The sequence below is a fragment of the Lissotriton helveticus genome, chromosome 7 (genome assembly GCF_964261635.1).
Source record: "Lissotriton helveticus chromosome 7, aLisHel1.1, whole genome shotgun sequence".
NCBI lineage: Eukaryota > Metazoa > Chordata > Amphibia > Caudata > Salamandridae > Lissotriton > Lissotriton helveticus.
In genome coordinates, this window is record NC_136068.1 from 114,065,808 (window position 1) to 114,084,661 (window position 18,854).

General features: G+C 48.4%; 1 protein-coding gene across 1 annotated transcript in view; it reads left to right on the plus strand.

Moving 5' to 3' along the window:
- The window catches only part of STIP1 (stress induced phosphoprotein 1), a 199,906-nt gene that overhangs the window by 168,067 nt on the left and 12,985 nt on the right, over nucleotides 1-18,854 (plus strand). The window contains exon 13 of the mRNA XM_078651644.1: nucleotides 5,964-6,136. Within this exon, the coding sequence (XP_078507770.1) occupies nucleotides 5,964-6,136 (173 nt within the window). The remainder of the gene's footprint in view (nucleotides 1-5,963; nucleotides 6,137-18,854) is intronic.

The following is an 18,854-nucleotide window of genomic DNA, read 5'->3' on the forward strand; positions in this document are numbered from 1 at the left end:
CTTCTGTGTCCTGGGTTCAAAAATATAGCTGGGACTGTCTTCTAAGCTCTTCTCATGTCTCTGGCAGCAAGTTTAGTCCTCTTCTGATATTCCACCAGTTCAGGAGTGTTCTGAAGTGAGTGCCTGGAGATTCCTCATTTATGCCTGGCACAAGCTTGTGGATGGGAATGAACCCAGTGGACGGCCTAACCTATAAGGTAAATGTTCATGTGGCTAGCCCTACCCACTTGGGTCATTTTCAAGATGGACAAAGTCTTCCGCCACACTAAACTTGGGCTCTTGGAGATAAGAATGTGTGTGGAAAGCATATTATGGTAACTTTCCTCCTTCCATTTTCAACAGTCCTTGTACCCCAACAAACTCAGAGACATAAGTCTGAGTAGGGTAAGGCTCAAACTTTGCTTTTAAAACTGGCTCAGACAATGACCATTGAAATTAAAGGGACACCCGTTTCCCCAATTCACTGAGTGGAAATTATTAAAAAGAACTAGTAGATGCTTGATACTTCTCCAGATACTGGCCTTGTACCTCTACCTGGTCCAGCCACTGAGAAAAGTGCCACCTTCGCAGTTATGAAAGAGGAGGCAGACATGCTAGACTAACAGCTCCCCACTACACAGGTGAACACAAATGTTTTAACAAAGGACCTTCAACCAGGGCTGACTTCTACATTTTCCCTGTTTCAGTTTCATGAAAGCACAGACATTGTGCAGACCTGTCCCCGACCCCTCAGTAGCCACAGCTGCAAAACTCCTCTAGAGTATCTTTACCGCAACCCTGTCTGAGTCAGGATCCCATATTTTCTACAAGGGTTGAAGGCCATCACTTCAGAGGGTGGGTCTTTCAAGTTGTCCATCAGGGCTACGAATTCCCATTTTTCTAACCCACCACATCTTCCACCACCATCAGTTCATAAAGCGGGTTCCAGCCTCGGACGTAGGAATTATGTAGTACTCCTGCTACTTTCCTGTGCTGAAGAAAGACTGAGACCTTCATCATATTTTCTTCAAAAGGATAACTTTAAGATGCTCATCCTAGCCTAGGTTCTGTCTGTCCTAGACCTTGGAGACTGGATGGTTGTGTTGCACCTGCAGGGCTCTTATTTTCACTTCCCTGTCCTGCAGTCCACAGCTACCAACTTAAGTGGGCTATGAGCATTTTCAATGTGCAGTGCTCATTTTTGGCCTCACCAGTGCCACTCTGGTGGGTGGTACCTTGCTTCCACCACCTCCAGGCAACACCAATTGTGTTATCTTTAGAGTTCCTTATAAACTTGCCAAAGTCACACTTAACATATTCACAGACACTCCAGTTCATCAGAGCTATTCTGGGTGTGGTATGGTTTGTGCCTTCTGCAGGAGGGGAGAGTCAGGACATGCAGGCTAAGATCCTGCTGTTTTAGCCTCTGCCCTGCTCTTCAGTGTGGATGAGGTTGGCCTCCTGCATCTTGCTGGCCAAACATACAAGGTTGCACATGTTGGCTCTGCAGTGAGACCTCAAATCCCAGTGGGCAAAGGGACAGGGGAAACTGTCCGATTATATACAGATTTAGATGGAGTCTGCCGAAGACAGTCTGAGGCTACTGGACCACGATTGGGTCAGTGGCAGGCCCTTGTTACCCAGACAAGAGCTGGCGCTGTTCATGGCTGCTTAGTTTGGGATGCCATCTAGGAGAGGTGGGGCAGGGCATCTTTCAGTAATGGGGAGAATGCTCGCTCAATCTTTTCCTCCACTGCCAAGCAAGCATGTTGGCACTTTTGCGCATTGAAGTTTCCAAAGCAACTCTCTCAGGCTCCTTTCTAGTGGAGAACTATGGATTTCCCATGCCTTCTCACAATTTACTCTCCGGCCCAGAGTTCTAAAGAAGAGGATGAATGGCCTGGGCCCACGTCATCCTAATGGCACCTGATTGGGCAGGCGAGTATAGCACCCAGTACCCCTGGACATGAACATGGGTCCGCAGATTAAGCTGCCGCTTTGGGATGATCTTCTGTTTCAGCCGCAGGGCAGGTACTGCATCTCGGACTACACAATTTGCATCTCCATGCTTGGAGATTAAAAGGAGTCAGTTGACCTCCTTAGACCGTGCCCCTGAATTTGTCACCATGGCAGCAAGACTTCCTTCCACAAAATCTGTGCACTTCAGTGAGTGGGACAAATTTGTGGATTGTGGATCTTCCCCGATAAACTGAGTTTTGATTCTTGTTCTGTCCCTGGCCCTGCAAGGACTTTTTCTGGCTTATTGTGCCTTTCAGCTTTTTTTTTTTTTTTTTTTTTTTTTTTTTTTTTGCTGGAGCCGAATCTGCCTGTGCTTTTTAAATCACTGGTTATGATGAGATTCTTAAAAAGGTTTGCAACATTTGTTGCCACCTAAGCCCTCTGTAGAGGCCCCAGTGGGATTGATCTTAGTCTTCACGTTTTTTATGTGCCCCAGTTTGGAGCCAGTGCACAGTGTCCTTCGAGACTTCTTACATTTAAGACTGTATTTCTCATCGCCATAACATCAGCCAGATGTATGAGCGAGCTTCAGGCTCTTTTTCAGTCCACCTTAACCCCTTCAGCGCTGATGACAAAGCCAGCTCGTCATGGGCGTTACCTGTGCTACGCGCATGACGAGCTGGCTTTGGCACGTAACGCGGGTTTTTTGAAAATCCAGCACGCAGCAGGAAAACCCGCTAGCGCGCATGTGGTTAAACAATTATTTTTCGTGGTAAGCTGGTGTTGAGGACCCAAACTTCCTTTCTACCGAAAGTGGCCACTCTTTATGTCCCGCAGGCTATCGCCTTTACAGCCTTCTTTTTTGCTCCGCATCCCTCTAAGGTGAAGAGAGACTCGATCGTTTGGACTCTTAAAGGGCTCCAATCTTCTATATTGATCTCACCAAGAGCATCCAGTGGACGATCAGCTCTTTGTAGGGTTTTCCGGAGCAAATGAGGTCAAGGCAATTAAAAAACAGACCACCTCTTATTGAACTATTCTCTGTATAAAGATCTGCTATGAACTGGCGAAGAAGCTCCAGAAGGCTTGTAGACTCGTATCACCAGGAACATACCTGCTGTCACTGTGTTGGCATATTGAGTACCTATCCTTGACATTAGTCCTTTACATTTAGTTACATGGGTGTCTGTACGCACGTTCATGAAGCACTACAGCCTTCCTAGGCAGGTCTGTCTAGAGGGGCATCGTTTCCACTAAGTCTTGCAGGAGTTTTTAGTCTCAGCAATTTCACAGACCCAATATAGAGATCTGCAACCTGGTCATGCCAGTCTGCTGAACCTGGGCGCAGATAGCCGTCGAAAGCAACTGATGTCAGTGTGTCTTGGTGACACTTACATGTGGCTCAGTTCGTCAATTTAGTAGCAGAACAATATTACGTGTAACTGCGTGACTTTGCCTGCTGGTTCGCAAGAGTACTGCTTTAAAGTTTTTGGATCATGTATGATGCTTGAGGAAGCTGCGGTTAGGGTATCCACCAGAAAGATTGTTACAGAAGGCAAGTAACTTTGTCCTCCATCACAGTGAGAGGAGCTCTGGGGCTTTATGATCTCTTGGTCTCCTGCATCCTCTTAGTCAGCCATGCCAGGTGGCAAATGCGTGCCCTGCAGTGGAATTTAAACTTCCAGTAGGTCCAGCACCAATACGATAGGGCAGATGCCATCCAGGTTTTAGAGGAGACTGCTCGAGACTTGCAGTGATGGTTGCTCAAATGCAACTGGTCTAGTGACAGGGCCGCTCCCTTTTTCACACAGAACTGACATCTGTGAAGTTAATGTCCCTTCTGGGATATAGATGTAATCGGAGGGAGATGAAAATCAGTCTTCTGGTCTCAGGCGGGGAGCATGCTCCACATCAGTTAGCTGCAGTTGAGGACCATTCGCCTGTCTCTGAAGTCCTTTCTGCCATCCACCCAGGGAATGCTGTTGAAAGTTCATGGGTTACTTTGTCAGGAGGCTCTGCACCTCCTGAGGAGATGAGAGCGCCATGGTAATTTCCTGACCACGAACCAGCTAGCAGAGTCCCTGAATTGCAGAGCAGATCACCTGAGCAGGTGGCATCTGGCAGGTCATAAGTAGCCTAGACATTCTGAGATGGGGCTGTGACTCTTCGAATAGAAAAGGGTACACTGGTTAAATCTTTTGACCTCCATCTAGGCCACATAATGTCAAGATTTTCTTTTGCTTTTTTTGTTTCTGCAGTAACACTCTTTTGTACATGAGTTCGAATTGAATGTAACGGTGATCTCCAGTCAGTCTTCCTGCCCCTCCTGCTGGAAACAAATATTAAGAGTGACCATCCCAAGTCATCCTTGCGGCTCCATACTGGCTCAGAAGAGTGTGGTACTGGATCTCTGGGCATGAGCATCTGCCCTCGAATCACTGCCACTTTGTGAGGACCTCCTGTCTCAACAACAGGGCTTTTTTTCCTCCACCTGAATCTGCACAACCTACACCTCCATTCATGGAGCTTGAGCAGTAGCAGCTAGGTGCCCCTACACGAAATGCATTCATGCCATTCATTGGGACCAGTTTGTGACTGGATGTGGTTTTCACAAGACTGACACCTGGGCGGTAAAGCTGTTGGATGGCCTTTTGTTTGTTTTATCTTTGGCACAACAAGGCATTGCAGTGGGCAATATGAAAGGGTATTTTTCAGTATTTTATACCTTCCTACATTTGCCGGACATCTGTCGTTTTTTAACAAGTGCCTGTTATGAGATTTAATAAAGGTTTAACGTATGTTTCCTCCCAAAGTTTGTGATGCCACAATGGGCATTTGACTTGGTCTTGCCATTTCTCATGTGTGCCCTTTGAGCTGTTTTGTAGCTGTTTGCTGCATCTCCTGGCTTCCAAAACAGTCTACTCCATTGTGATTGCATCAGCTCGTCATGTGAGGGAACTTAAGACACTTCCAGTGCGTATACTTATACTGTTATTTTCCCAAACTAGTTGGTGCTGAGAACTCTGGCGACTTTCTCGCCAAAAAAACAGGACTTCCTTCCACCTTGGGCAAGCCATCACTCCAGCAGCATTTTCTGTTCCCACTCCTGTCTCAGAAAAGGATAGGCTATGTCCCCTGGACTCTAAGAGGGCTTTAAGCTTTATTGAGCACACAGAAGACCATTGGGCGGATGTTTAGCTCTTTGTGGGATTCTCTGGCGTAAATAAAATTAAGGCAATGTAGAAAATAAACCTGTCAAGACGCATAGTCCTCTGCATCGAAATCTGCAAGTACTGGCCAAGGGGCACCCCCCTGAAGGCCATCAGAGCCAAGGCTGCTACACCAGCACTGGGGGGGGGGGGGGGGGGGGGGATATGCTGCTGCCAGTTCTAGACATTTGCCAGGCTGAGACACGGACGTCAGTACACATGTTCACAAAACACTATTGCCTTAATAGTAAAGACTTTCTCTTGGGAGTCTACTCCCCAAACCCGCCAGTTTGAGCAGGTTCAGTTGTGATATTTATTTCAAAGATGAGAAATCTGCGGTTGGAAGTATCGATAAGAAGAGCACGGAGGGTACTTTCTGTAAAGTTCTTTGTGGGGGATACTTTAACTAACCACAGATTCTTCATTACCCTCCCACCTCCACATTCTGTGGAGTGGGCTCCTGATCATTATAATAAGGTTCCAAGTTAGATTTTGGGCTACTGACACGCTTATGTGCACAAATGCTTATCACGTCTGGGGTGGTAAGGCGTCACCACGGAACAACACCGCGCCATCTGTAATATTGGAAAAAAATGTTGCTCTTTAATACCACCTATAGGATTTGTTTGCTAATATTTTGGGAAACTTCTAATATCCTGTGAAAGAGTTCTGTATGCAACATGTTGATGAAGATAATCCGTATTTATGTATAATGAAGATCCCATGATGGAGGATGTAGATTACAAGTAACTTATTTTCCCCTTCTTTAAGTTGATGAAATTAATTGGGTAACCTCTCAATGTGTCCACTTTGCAGGAGGCAATAGATGGTGTCCAGCGCTGTATGATGTCCCAGTATAATCGTAATGATAACCCAGAGGATGTGAAACGGCGAGCCATGGGAGACCCTGAGGTCCAACAAATTATGAGCGATCCTGCCATGAGGCTAATACTTGAACAGATGCAGAAGGACCCACAAGCACTTGGCGAGTAAGTTTTGAAATCTGGTTTATTGCAAGAGTAGGAATCTTGCAAATTGTATTTGTTTTGTTACCAGTTTTGTGTTTTTTCTATGAAATTGTGTTCTTGCTGCTGACATTTATCTGTTTATAGGATTTTAAAAAAATATCCTGATTTGGCCAGAACAGTTCATCGATATTTTGCCATAGAAAAAGGAATTTTTTGTTTTGCCTGTGCATTATTAAAATTCTTAATTGTCAGACTAAAATACAGGCTACTTTACATTTAGACTGATTGAGAATAAATTATATGTTCGAGGCATGTGGGCTGCTGAATTCATATCTGTGCATAGATCGCCGCCTAGTGTTGGGTCCGGATGATTGCACATTGTTGTCCTGGAAGAGTCTTCGAAGTATCACGAGATAGGTGGCTCCTCCCTCGGACTACAGTGCGCATGGGCATCCTCTCCATCCTCAGATTGTTTTTTTCCGCCATTGGGTTCGGATGTACTTTCCAGTACTCTAAATTCGGAATCAACAAAAACTTTTCTAAAGGCCAAAAGGCCTTCGGATCCGTCGGTATTGTTAAGCGCTCGGTACCGATACACTTTTTGAACACCTGTTGCACTCCGGTCGTCGAATCTGGCCGTGAGGCCAGATCACAATGAAGATATTTGCCTAGCCTGCGCCCAGTTCCGATCGAAGAAGACTATCCGGAATCGACGGGCGGCGAGGCAAGAAATGCAGAGGTCGGCACCAGAGCCCGATAAGATCTTCGACGATGAGGAAGACCCAGGTAGCGCCGAAGACTTGGATCAAGACGAACAACAATACTCTGAGCACGACTCCGAATATTACCTCGAAGAGGAAGAACTAATCGTCGATCTCGAGGAATACGATCAAGATATCGTAGCTGTCGAAGATGACTCGAGGAATACGATCAAGATATCGTAGCTGTCGAAGACGACTCCGATGACGACAATGGGCGAACCGTGAGTACACCGCCCCATACAGACACTACACCGATATCAGAGACTCGGGTCGAGGCATCGCCAGCAGGCCTTAGCCAAGATCAACATACTGGTTCTATAGCCCCGCCATACCGCCCGACTAAGAACAGACAAAAAGAGCCTACTGAGAAACGACATACAACACGGGTTCCATCGAAACCGAAACTCGTCGACAATACTGTCTTCGGACCGAACGTCGTCGAACCGAAGGTGATTACGCCCGAGGGCGTCGACCCGAAGGCCACAGTTCCAATACACCCTTCGAAGCCAAAGACCGTCGAGTCGACATCAAAGACAAAACCCGTCGAATCGACCTCAAGGCCAAAACACGTCGAATCGACACCCAAAGAAAAGCACGTAGAATCGAGCAAATCAGGCTCAACTATCGACAAAGGGAAAAAACAGGTCGATGAAAGCAAAAGGCCTACGCCCAAAATAAACGTGAAATATAAGGTGGACCAAAGCAAATCGGTCGAGCTGAAGCCCATCGATCCAAGAAGGGGCATCGAGCCGAAACCGCAGGCTCCTAAAACACCTCTACCGCCTAAAGACACTGCTGAACCGACCAAACTGCTCGGTCCGAAAAAGGTGGTGAAGCCTGCAAAAGACGTCCAACCGACAAAAGCTGTCGAAAAACCGATTCAACTACCAAAAGCAGTCGAACCCATTAAAGGCATCGACCCGAAAAAAGTCAAACCAAAGGCGACCGCACCAAGGCCAAAAACTGTGGAAGAGATTATCCATCCAGACCCCTCCACAGAATACCAGTCAAAACTATATATTGACCCAAAAACTGGTAAAGTGACTGTTTACACTAAAAAGAAAATACCTCTGCCTACTGAAGACTTTTCTAAAATTCCACTCAAGAAAAAGAGAGACTGTGCTACCTATCCAATACTTTTTGAGCCTATCACTCCAGCTATGCCTACCACCCCATATCCCACAAACTCACCTGCACGCTCAGACTATAACCCAGATAAAGATCAGGATGCAGATGTGGGGTTTGGTTATCCACAAAACCCATATGGAGACCCCAACTCACAACCATGGGGTGGGGGAGGTGAACCAGACAATGAAGGGACTCTGCCCATTACAGACCCTGCAGTATACCCAACCAAGCTATCACCCACAGAAGATACAGTAGCCTTTAACTCTCTACTAGATAGAGCAGCAAGCTACCATAATGTAGATATTCAATCTGATGCTATTGAAGAGGACTTTCTCTTTGATACATTAACAACATCGGAAAGACATGTAAAAACACTCCCCATGTTGAAGGGCGTCTTAAAGCACGCAAGTGACATTTTTAAGGACACTGCTAGGGCACGTGTCATAAACCCTAGAATTGAAATGAAATGTAGGGCTGCACCTATAGATCCCACATACATCAGGGGGCAACTACCCCTAGACTCCCTAGTGGTATCCAACGCACGAAAGCGTGCAAATTCACAGACTACAGGAGAGGCTGCTCCTTCAGACAAGGAGTCAAAGATCTTTGAGGCATCAGGCAAGAGAGTAGCAGCTCAGGCAGCAAACTCATGGAGAATAGCCAATACACAGGCCTTGCTGGCCAAATATGACAGGGCGCACTATGACAGTTTAGAGGAAATTCTCCAACACTTACCTGAGCCATACAAAAATCAGGCAGATGAACTTATACAAGAGGGAAAGCTCATCACAAATGCCTCAATTAAATGTGCCCTAGATGCGGCAGACACAGCTGCCAGATCCATCAACACAAGCGTGCTGCTGAGGCGACACGCATGGCTTCGCATATCAGGCTTTAAGAATGAAGTACAATCTACTATTCTTAATCAGCCCATAAACCCAGACTTTTTGTTTGGTCCAGCAGTTGACTCAATTCTGGACAAAATGAAAAAGGATGCTGAAACAGCGAAGTCCATGGGAGCTCTACAGTCCCAACAACACCGGGGCTCCTTTCGTCGCTCCAATTATAGAGGAGGAGCGCGAAGTAATACATCACAGCAATCTTCCTCCTACAAAAGTAACACGCAATCCACATACAACAAGAACACAAACAGGGGTGGATACAGAGGTAATAATACCAAGGGAAGAGGTCGTGGAGGCAATGCAAATAGATCCTCCACTAACACCAAACAGTGACTTATTGGCACTACCCCCAGACTATATAACACCGGTCGGGGGAAGACTACAACAATTTCTGCCAGTCTGGTTAAATATCACTACAGACCAGTGGGTCAGGCAAATTATCCAACATGGCTATTGCCTAGAACTCACCTCCATCGGTGGTCGTCGAGTCCGACTACGAAGCGGACGCCGAAGGCCAAGACGTAGAGGAAGTCGTCGACGAGGTAGGGGACGACGACGAGGCCTATGGGGCCATGGAAGATAGCTCGGAGGAAGAGCTATACCCCGTTCGTACTCTTACAAAGGCTCAGGTCGAGGGATCGCCACATGGCCTTACCCAAGACCTTACACCAAGATCCACGGCCCCGCCTTCCGGCCCGGCTACGGACACTTCAGCGGAGCCGCCATTGTCGAAACTGAAACCAACGGTGTCGACAAAGACAAAGATGGCCGAGGCGCCATCGAAACCGAAGACGTCTGCTCCCCCATAGACGCCGTCGTCTTCAGAGACCTCGAAGCCAAAGAAAGCTATCGACCCAGCCAAGGTGCCAAAAGTGGTCAAGGAGCCAAGCTCAAGTAAGGCCGTCGACTCGATGTCGAGCAAGGCAGTCGAGCCGAAATCCAAGAAGGCTGTCGAGACTGCATCGGACAAGGCCGTCGAGCCGAAAGCCAGAAGGCCTGTCGAAGCGAAGTCGGCCAAGGGCGCAGAGCCGAAGTCTGGGATCCCGACGCCAAAAGTCAAGGCTGCCGATCCGAAGCCGTCAACGTCTGCGGCCGTGGTCAAAGATCATAGCGCACCGGTGATGGATGCTCCTGCGCCTCGATAAGAGAAACAAAAGGCATAGACGCTCGGGTCCTTCCCTGGGGGCGGACCGAGGTCATCGGTCGGGTCGACGAAACCATCCGCTTCCTTTACGAAGCAGGTCTCGGACTCCCTCAAGCGACTTAAGGACAAGGCTTCTGCGTCGGAACCGAAGACACCTTCCGCCCCGAAGCAAGCTGACCCGACGCCAAAAACTTCGACGCCGATCCTCTTCACGTTACCGCCTAAGGTGGCGCCGAAGGCCTTTGCACCACGGTCGGTGCACAAAGACTCGGTAGTGTCGAAGCAAACTCACCCGGCTGGGAGTTTGAAGCATCGACCACCCTCTTTAGAGGAGCAGTCGGAGCATTTCATCGATGCCGACACCTGAAAGCTTACGCTTTACAAGAGGAAGATTACAGCATCATAGCCTTTGGAGTCATTCACAATTCCTCTAAAGCGCAAAAAGCCTGCACCAGAAACACCAGTCTTGATTGAGCCAATAGTTCCACAGACTCTAAGAGGTGCAACACCCTCACCCACTTATTCTGATGGAAAGGATGAAGGGGAGCAGGATGAGGAGTACAATTTTCCTATCAACACAGAGCCTGATGAGCAACAGGACTCGTGGGTGGAGGCAGGTGATCAAGGGGATCAGCATGCAGTCCATGACCCTCAGGTGTACAACGTCAAGACATCTCCCACTGAGGATTCTACGGCATTTCATGCTTTGATTGAGAGGGCAGCTAAAAACCATGATGTTGAAATGCATGCTGACCCTATGGAGGCTGACTTCCTTTTTGACACTTTCTCCACTGCAGAAAAAACTGTCAAGACTCTTCCAATGCTAAAAGGGGTCCTTAGGCATGCTGCGGACATTTTTAAGGAACCCACAAGGTCAAGGGTTGTTAACCCTAGAATTGAAAAGAAATACAGACCGGCGCCTGGCGATCCAACCTACATAAAGGCCAGTTGCCATTGGACTCTTTGGTGGTCTCTAATGCCCGCAAACGGGCGATCTCGCAAACCACGGGTGAAGCTCCTCCCCCGGACAAAGAGTCAAAAGTGCTGGAGGCATCAGGGAAGAGGGTAGCAGCTCAGGCAGCCAACATCTGGCGTATCTCAAACACGCAGGCACTATTGGCCAGATACGACAGGGCACACTATGACACCCTAGCGACCCTGTTGCAACACCTACCAGATCAGTTTAAGGAGGGAGCTGAGATGCTTGTCCAAGAGGGAAAGCTCATTTCCAACGCTGCTATAAAGTGTGCACTAGACGTTGCGGACACAGCAGCAAGGGCAATCAACACTAGCGTGATGTTGAGGCGTCAGGCATGGCTCCGAATCTCCGGGTTCAAGCCAGAGATACAGACTACCATCCTCAACCAGCCGGTGAACCCAGACAGGTTATTTGGTCCAGAGGTGGATACCACCCTGGAAAAAATTAAGAAAGATACTGAGACTGCCAAGTCCATGGGGGCTCTCCAGTCCCAACAGTTTCGAGGGAACACTTTTCGTCGCTCAGGCAATCGAGGTGTAACAGAGGCCAGATGTCACAGCAGACACAGTTCAATAAAGGTGGGGCGCAATCCTCGTACACCAAGCAGAGTAGAGGAGGATACCGGGGAAACCGCTCCAAGGGCAGAGGCAGAGGCAACAACAGTTCCTGTTCCTCTGCCACCAACAAACAGTGACTCCCTGTCACTGCCCCCCGACCATCCAACACCTGTCGGGGGGAGACTCCAGCAGTTCCTGCCAGTCTGGAAGTCCATCACCACAGACAGGTGGGTCAGGAAACTTATCCAGTTCGGCTATTGTTTGGAGCTAACATCCACTCCACCCAAACATACCCCCAAAACACCGTCCTATGTCAGCAGAGCATTTGCACTTATTGCAGCAGGAGGTTCTTGCGATGCTGCAAAAAGGCGCAATAGAGCTCGTGCCAGTGGAGGAAGAAGGCACAGGGGTGTATTCCCTGTACTTCTTAATCCCAAAGAAGGACGGGTCACTCAGACCTATTCTGGACCTACGGCCCCTGAACCAGTACATTCTCTCAGAACACTTCCACATGCTAACACTGCAGCATGTTCTTCCATTGCTAAACCAGGGAGACTTCCTCGCATCCTTAGACCTCAAGGATGCTTACTTTCACATGAAATACCTCAGGTTCACCATCCAAGACAGGCATTACCAATTCAAGGTCCTTCCTTTCGGAGTGACCACAGCCCCCAGAGTGTTCACGAAATGTCTGGCGACAGTGGCGGCGCACCTCAGGAGACAGAACGTCCATGTCTACCCTTATCTGGACGACTGGCTGGTTCAAGCAAAGTCAGCCCAGCAGTGCGCAGCCGACATGTCCCACACCATTCACCTTCTTCACAGTCTGGGGATTTCACTAAACTATCCGAAGTCGCACCTTCAGCCAGCCCATGTGCGGCAGTATATGGGCGCGACGATCGACACTCTGGCGGCCACGGCTCAGCCAAACGCAGTGCGGATAGGCAACATCCAGTCGCTAATCCAAAAGTTCAGACCACAACACTCACTTCCTGCGAGAGTGTTCATGCAGTTGATAGGCATGATGGCCTCCTGCATCTTCATAGTCCCGCACGCACGGTTGCATATGCGTCCGCTCCAGGAATGCTTGGCACATCAGTGGACTCAGGCTCAAGGACAGTTGAAAGACCTAGTGTTGGTGACCGGTCGGGCATACAGCTCTCTGCATTGATGGAATCCACACAACCTTTGCAAGGGCCGACCGTTTCGAGAGCCTGTGCCACAGATTATCCTGACGACGGACGCATCTCTCCAGGGGTGGGGAGCTCATGTGCTCCACTACACGGTGCAGGGACTATGGACAACGCAGCAAAAGAAGATGCACATCAACTACCTAGAACTGATGGCAATCTTCATGGCACTCAAGTCCTTCAAAGTACATCTGTGCAACGAAGTCGTGTTGATCCGGACGGACAACATGACAGCCATGTACTACATCCAAAAGCAGGGAGGTACACACTCTCCACAGTTGTCTCATCTGGCTCAGAGCATGTGGAAGTGGGCCATTCAGAGGAACATCTTTCTCATGGCGGAACAACTCCCAGGCAAGGACAATCAGATGGCGGATCTGCTCAGCGGGTACAGCCACCAGATGCACGAGTGGGAATTACATCCATCAGTACTCCACCCGTACTTCCAGCAGTGGGGTCATCCAGAGATAGACCTGTTTGCCACAAGGGAAAACGCAAAATGCCAAAGCTTTGCCGCCAGGTTCCCTCACCCACAGTCGCAAAGCAATGCGATATGGATGAACTGGTCAGGCAGATATGCGTACGCTTTCCCCCCAGCACCTCTCATTCCGCTGGTGGCAAGAAAGCTCAAGCAACACTCAATGACGCTCATCCTGGTTGCTCCAACGTGGGCACGCCAACCATGGTACACCACGTTTCTAGAACTCTCCTTGGTACCGCATCAAAGGCTGTGCCTCACACCCAGGCTCTTGACGCAGAACCATGACGACATTCAGCATCCAGATCCGCAACAGCTCAATCTGGCGATCTGGCTCCTGAGGTCTTAGAGTTTGGCTACCTTAATCTGCCTCCTGAATGCATGGACATCATCCGGGAGGCAAGAAAGCCCACTACCCGAGCTTGCTATGTAGCAAAATGGAAGCGGTTTGTCATTTACTGTACAGAACACAATATCAGCCCGCTGGATGCATCCATTCCTAATATCATCTGCTATTTGTTACATCTTTACAAGTGCAATCTGGCATATGCTTCCATTCGGATACACTTATCCGCCATAGCGGCTTATCTTCAGAACAGGCAGCATCTCTCTGTCTTCAGGGTGCCTGCCATTAAAACATTCCTAGAAGGGCTGAAGCGGGTCATCCCTCCTAGGACCCCGCCAGCTCCTGTGTGGAACCTCAATGTGGTCCTCACCAGATTGATGGGTCCCCCGTTTGAGCCTCTACATTCATGGGAGATTCAGTTCTTGACATGGAAAGTGGCTTTTCTCATTGCCATCACGTCTCTATGACGCGTTAGTGAGCTACAGGCGCTCACAGTACAAGAGCCATTTATACAAATTCTTCCCAAGGTGGTGTTGCAGTTTCATGTTAATCAAACCATCGAACTGCCCGCATTCTTTCCAAACCCTGAAACAGTAGCCGAAAGAATGCTCCACACGCTTGATGTCAAAAGAGCGTTAATGTACTACATAGACAGAACGAAAGATTTTAGAAAGACACAACAGCTCTTTGTTGCCTTCTCAGCCCAGCACAAAGGCAACCCCATTTCCAAAGCGGGAATAGCCAGGTGGATCGTTAAGTGTATTCAGATTTGCTATCACAAAGCTAAGCGCACTTTAATGGTCCCCCCTAGGGCCCACTCCTCACGCAAGTTGGGGGCCTCCATGGCGTTCCTAGGTAATATTCCTTTGGAAGACATTTGTAGAGCAGCCACATGGTCTACACCACATACGTTTACTAAACACTACTGTGTAGATGTGCACTCCAAGCAGCGGGCAGCTGTAGGACAGGCTGTTCTTAAAACACTTTTTCAGACTTCTGCAACTGGCACGGGCGGCCGCCGTTAATGGAGGGACTGCTATGTATTCTATGCTATAGATATGAATTCGATTCAGAAAAGGGGGTGGTGATGAACAGAGTGTCTGAATTAAGCAGACCACTCTTACCCAGTCCAAAGATCAGGGCTTGATCCATCACCGTTATTTAGCTCACTGCCCCATCCCAGCTCAGAACCTGGCTATATGCAAATTAGTCTGTCCCTGGCCCAGTGCATCATGGGAACAGGGCAGACCAAACTACCAAGCCAATTCTTCACCAGAAAGGAGACAAGCTTCCGGGGACCGGTTTCTGGCATTTCAGCCGTTGTCGGCCCGGCTTGCTTGAATCCTGATGGAGCAGTGAGCAAGGGACTCATGTCTGAGTATACCCTGCCACACCTAAGTGGCCAAAAACGATTCAGAAAAGGGGGTGGTGATGAACAGAGTGTCTGAATTAAGCAGACCACTCTTACCCAGTCCAAAGATCAGGGCTTGATCCATCACCGTTATTTAGCTCACTGCCCCATCCATCCCAGCTCAGAACCCGGCTATATGCAAATTAGTCTGTCCCTGGCCCAGTGCATCATGGGAACAGGGCAGACCAAACTACCAAGCCAATTCTTCACCAGAAAGGAGACAAGCTTCCGGGGACCGGTTTCTGGCATTTCAGCCGTCGTCGGCCCGGCTTGCTTGAATCCTGATGGAGCAGTGAGCAAGGGACTCATGTCTGAGTATACCCTGCCACACCTATAGTGGCCAAAAACGATTCAGAAAAGGGGGTGGTGATGAATCAGGATTCAAGCAAGCCGGGCCGACGACGGCTGAAATGCCAGAAACCGGTCCCCGGAAGCTTGTTTCCTTCCCAGTGTAAGAATTGGCTTGGTAGTTTGGTTTGCCCTGTTCCCATCATGCACTGGGACAGGAACAGACTAATTTGCATATAGCCAGGTTCTGAACTGGGATGGTGCAGTGAGCTAAAACACGGTGTTGGATCTAGCCCTGATCTCTTGACTGGGTGAGAGTATTCTGCTTAATTCAGAAACTCTATCCATCACCACCCCTTGTTGTTAAATATAGATATGAATTCATCAGCCCACATGCCTCGAACTGAATATGCTACTTACCAGTATGCATCTGTTCTTGGCATGTAGGGCTGCTGACATTCATATCGCCCGCCCTCCTCCCCGGCGCCCGTAGCGGTTGCAGACTTTTTCTTACATTTACTCTTAGGCATGGCCATCGCTTACACTATTACACTCCATCTTGCCACAATGGCTAAAAACAATCTAAGGATGGAGTCGATGCCCATGCGCACTGTAGTCCAGGGGAGGAGCCACCTATCTCGTGATACTTTGAAGACTCTTCCAGGACAACAATGTGCAATCATCCGGACCCAACACTAGGCGTCGATCTATGCTATAGATATGAATGTCAGCAGCCCTACATGCCAAGAACAGATGCATACTGGTAAGTAGCATATTTAATACTCACTATACTTCCTTATTCCAAAGAAGGACGGTCCTCTCAGACCAATATTGGACCTCAGGCCCCTCAACCTGTACATTTTGTCAGAGCACTTTCATATGCTCACTCTCCAACAAGTCTTACCATTGCTTCGCCAGGGAGACTTCCTAGCAACTCTAGACCTCAAGGACGCATACTTTCATATACCAATACACCCTGCTCACAGAAAGGTTTACCATTCAAGGACAGCACTACCAGTTCAAAGTCCTACCATTTGGTGTCACAACAGCTCCACGAGTGTTCACCAAATGCCTAGCTACAGTGGCGGCACATCTCAGGAGACAACACATCCATGTGTACCCATATCTGGACGATTGGCTAATACACGCGCTATCAGCCCAGCCATGTGCCAACCACATGTCAAAGACCATCCATCTCCTGCACAGTTTAGGCTTTTCGCTAAACTACCCAAAGTCGCACCTGCAACCCTCCCACGTCCAACAGTACCTGGGAGCAACAATAGATACACTAGCAGCAAAAGCATATCCCAACGCAGCATGGATCAGCGGAATGCAAACGTTGATCCAAAGGTTCAGACCTCAACACTCGTTACCAGCTCAAGTGTTTATGCAACTAATAGGCATGATGGCCTCGTGCATATTCATAGTCCCTCATGCCAGGCTACACATGCGTCTGCTCCAAGAGTGCCTAGCAAGGCAGTGGAACCAGGCTCAGGGGCGATTACAGGACCTAGTCTTGGTGACCAGTCGCGCATACAACTCTGCATTGGTGGAATCCACAAAAGCTTTGCAAAGGACGACTGTTCCAAGAGCCTGTCCCACAAATAGTGTTAATCGCGGACGCATCCCTGCTAGGATGGGGAGCCCATGTCCTAAATTACACAGTACAGGGACTCTGGACTGTACAACAAAAGAGGATGCACATCAACCTTCTGGAGTTGATGGCAATCTTTCTAGCCCTAAAAGCGTTCAAGATACACTTATGCAACAAAGCTGTGTTGATCCGGATGGACAACATGACAGCTATGTATTACATTAAAAAACAGGGAGGAACACACTAACCACAGCTGTCGCACCTAGCTCAAACAATGTGGAAATGGGCCATTCAGAGGAACATGTTTCTCATGGCAGAGCACTCCCCCGGCAAGGACAACCAAGTAGCCGACCTGCTCCGCAGGCACAGCCAGCAGATGCACGAATGGGAAATTCACCCCAAAGTGCTCCAACCATTCTTCCGGAAGTCGGGACACCCGGAGATAGATCTGTTTGACACAAGCGAAAACGCAAAATGCCAGTACTTTGCCGCCAGGTTCCCACATCCGCAGTCGCAGGGCAATGTGATATGGATGAACTGGTCAGGCAAATTTGCGTACGCTTTTCCCCCAGCTCCATTAATACCGCTAGTGGCACGCAAAATGCGCCAACATTCGCTGACGCTGATCCTAGTTGCTCCCACATGGGCGAGGCAACCATGGTACACAACGTTCCTAGAACTGTCAGTGGTGCCTCATCAAAGACTGCGACTCACACCCAATCTTCTAACTCAGAGCCATGGAGAAATCCAACACCCAGACCCGCAACAGCTGAACCTGGCGATCTGGCTCCTGAAATCCTAGAGTTTGGATACCTAAACTTGCTCCCAGACTGCATGAATATTATCAAAGAGGCAAGAAAACCCACTACCAGAGCATGTTATGCAGCTAAGTGGAAACGTTTCCTCATTTACTGTAGTAACAACGATATAAACCCACTTGATGCTTCTACTCAAGACATCATTTGCTATCTCTTGCACCTACAACGGTTGCAATTTGGCCTACTCATCCATCAGGATACATTTAGCTGCGTTGGCAGCATATCTTCAAAACAGGCAACACCTTTCACTATTTAGGGTGCCAGCAATTAAAGCTTTTATGCAAGGACTTAAACGCATAATTCTTCCAAGACACCCACCTTCACCAGTCTGGAATCTGAACATTGTTTTAACCAGACTTATGGGACCACCTTTTGAACCACTACACTCATATGAACTAAAATTTCCTACTTGGAAGGTGGCTTTCCTTATTGCCATTACTTCACTTCGAAGAGTTAGCGAGCTGCAAGCACTAACTATTTAAGAGCCATTCATTCAAGTACATGCAAATAGAGTAGTTCTCAGAACAAACCCTAAACTCATGCCAAAGGTGGTATCCCATTTCCATATAAATCAAACCATAGAACTGCCAGTGTTCTTTCAAAACCCACAAACAGTAGTTTGAAAGGGCCTTGCATACTCTAGATGTCAAGAGAGCTCTGCTATATTATATAGATAGAACTAAGGCATTTCGAAAAACAAAACAGTTGTTTGTTGCTTTCTCACCACAACACAAAGGCAACCCTATTTCAAAATCAGGTATAGCCAGATGGATCGTTAAGTGCATCCAAATATGTTATTTAACCGCATGCGTGCGGGCGGAATTCCGCTCGTACGCGGAGATTTCCGAAACCGCATGTTACGTGACGAGCTGGGCTCGTCATCAGCGTAGCAGGAGGCTACCTCATGACGAGCCCAGCTCGTCATCAGCGTGGAAGGGGTTAAAGGCAAAACGCACCTTAACAGTTCCCCCTAGGGCGCATTCCACACGCAAGCTAGGGGCATCCATGGCTTTCCTTGGAAGTATTCCTTTACACGAAATTTGTAGAGCAGCCACATGGTCAACCACACATACATTTACCAAACACTATTGTGTAGTTGTACATTCCAAACAGCAAGCTGCTGTAGGACAGGCTGTTCTCAAA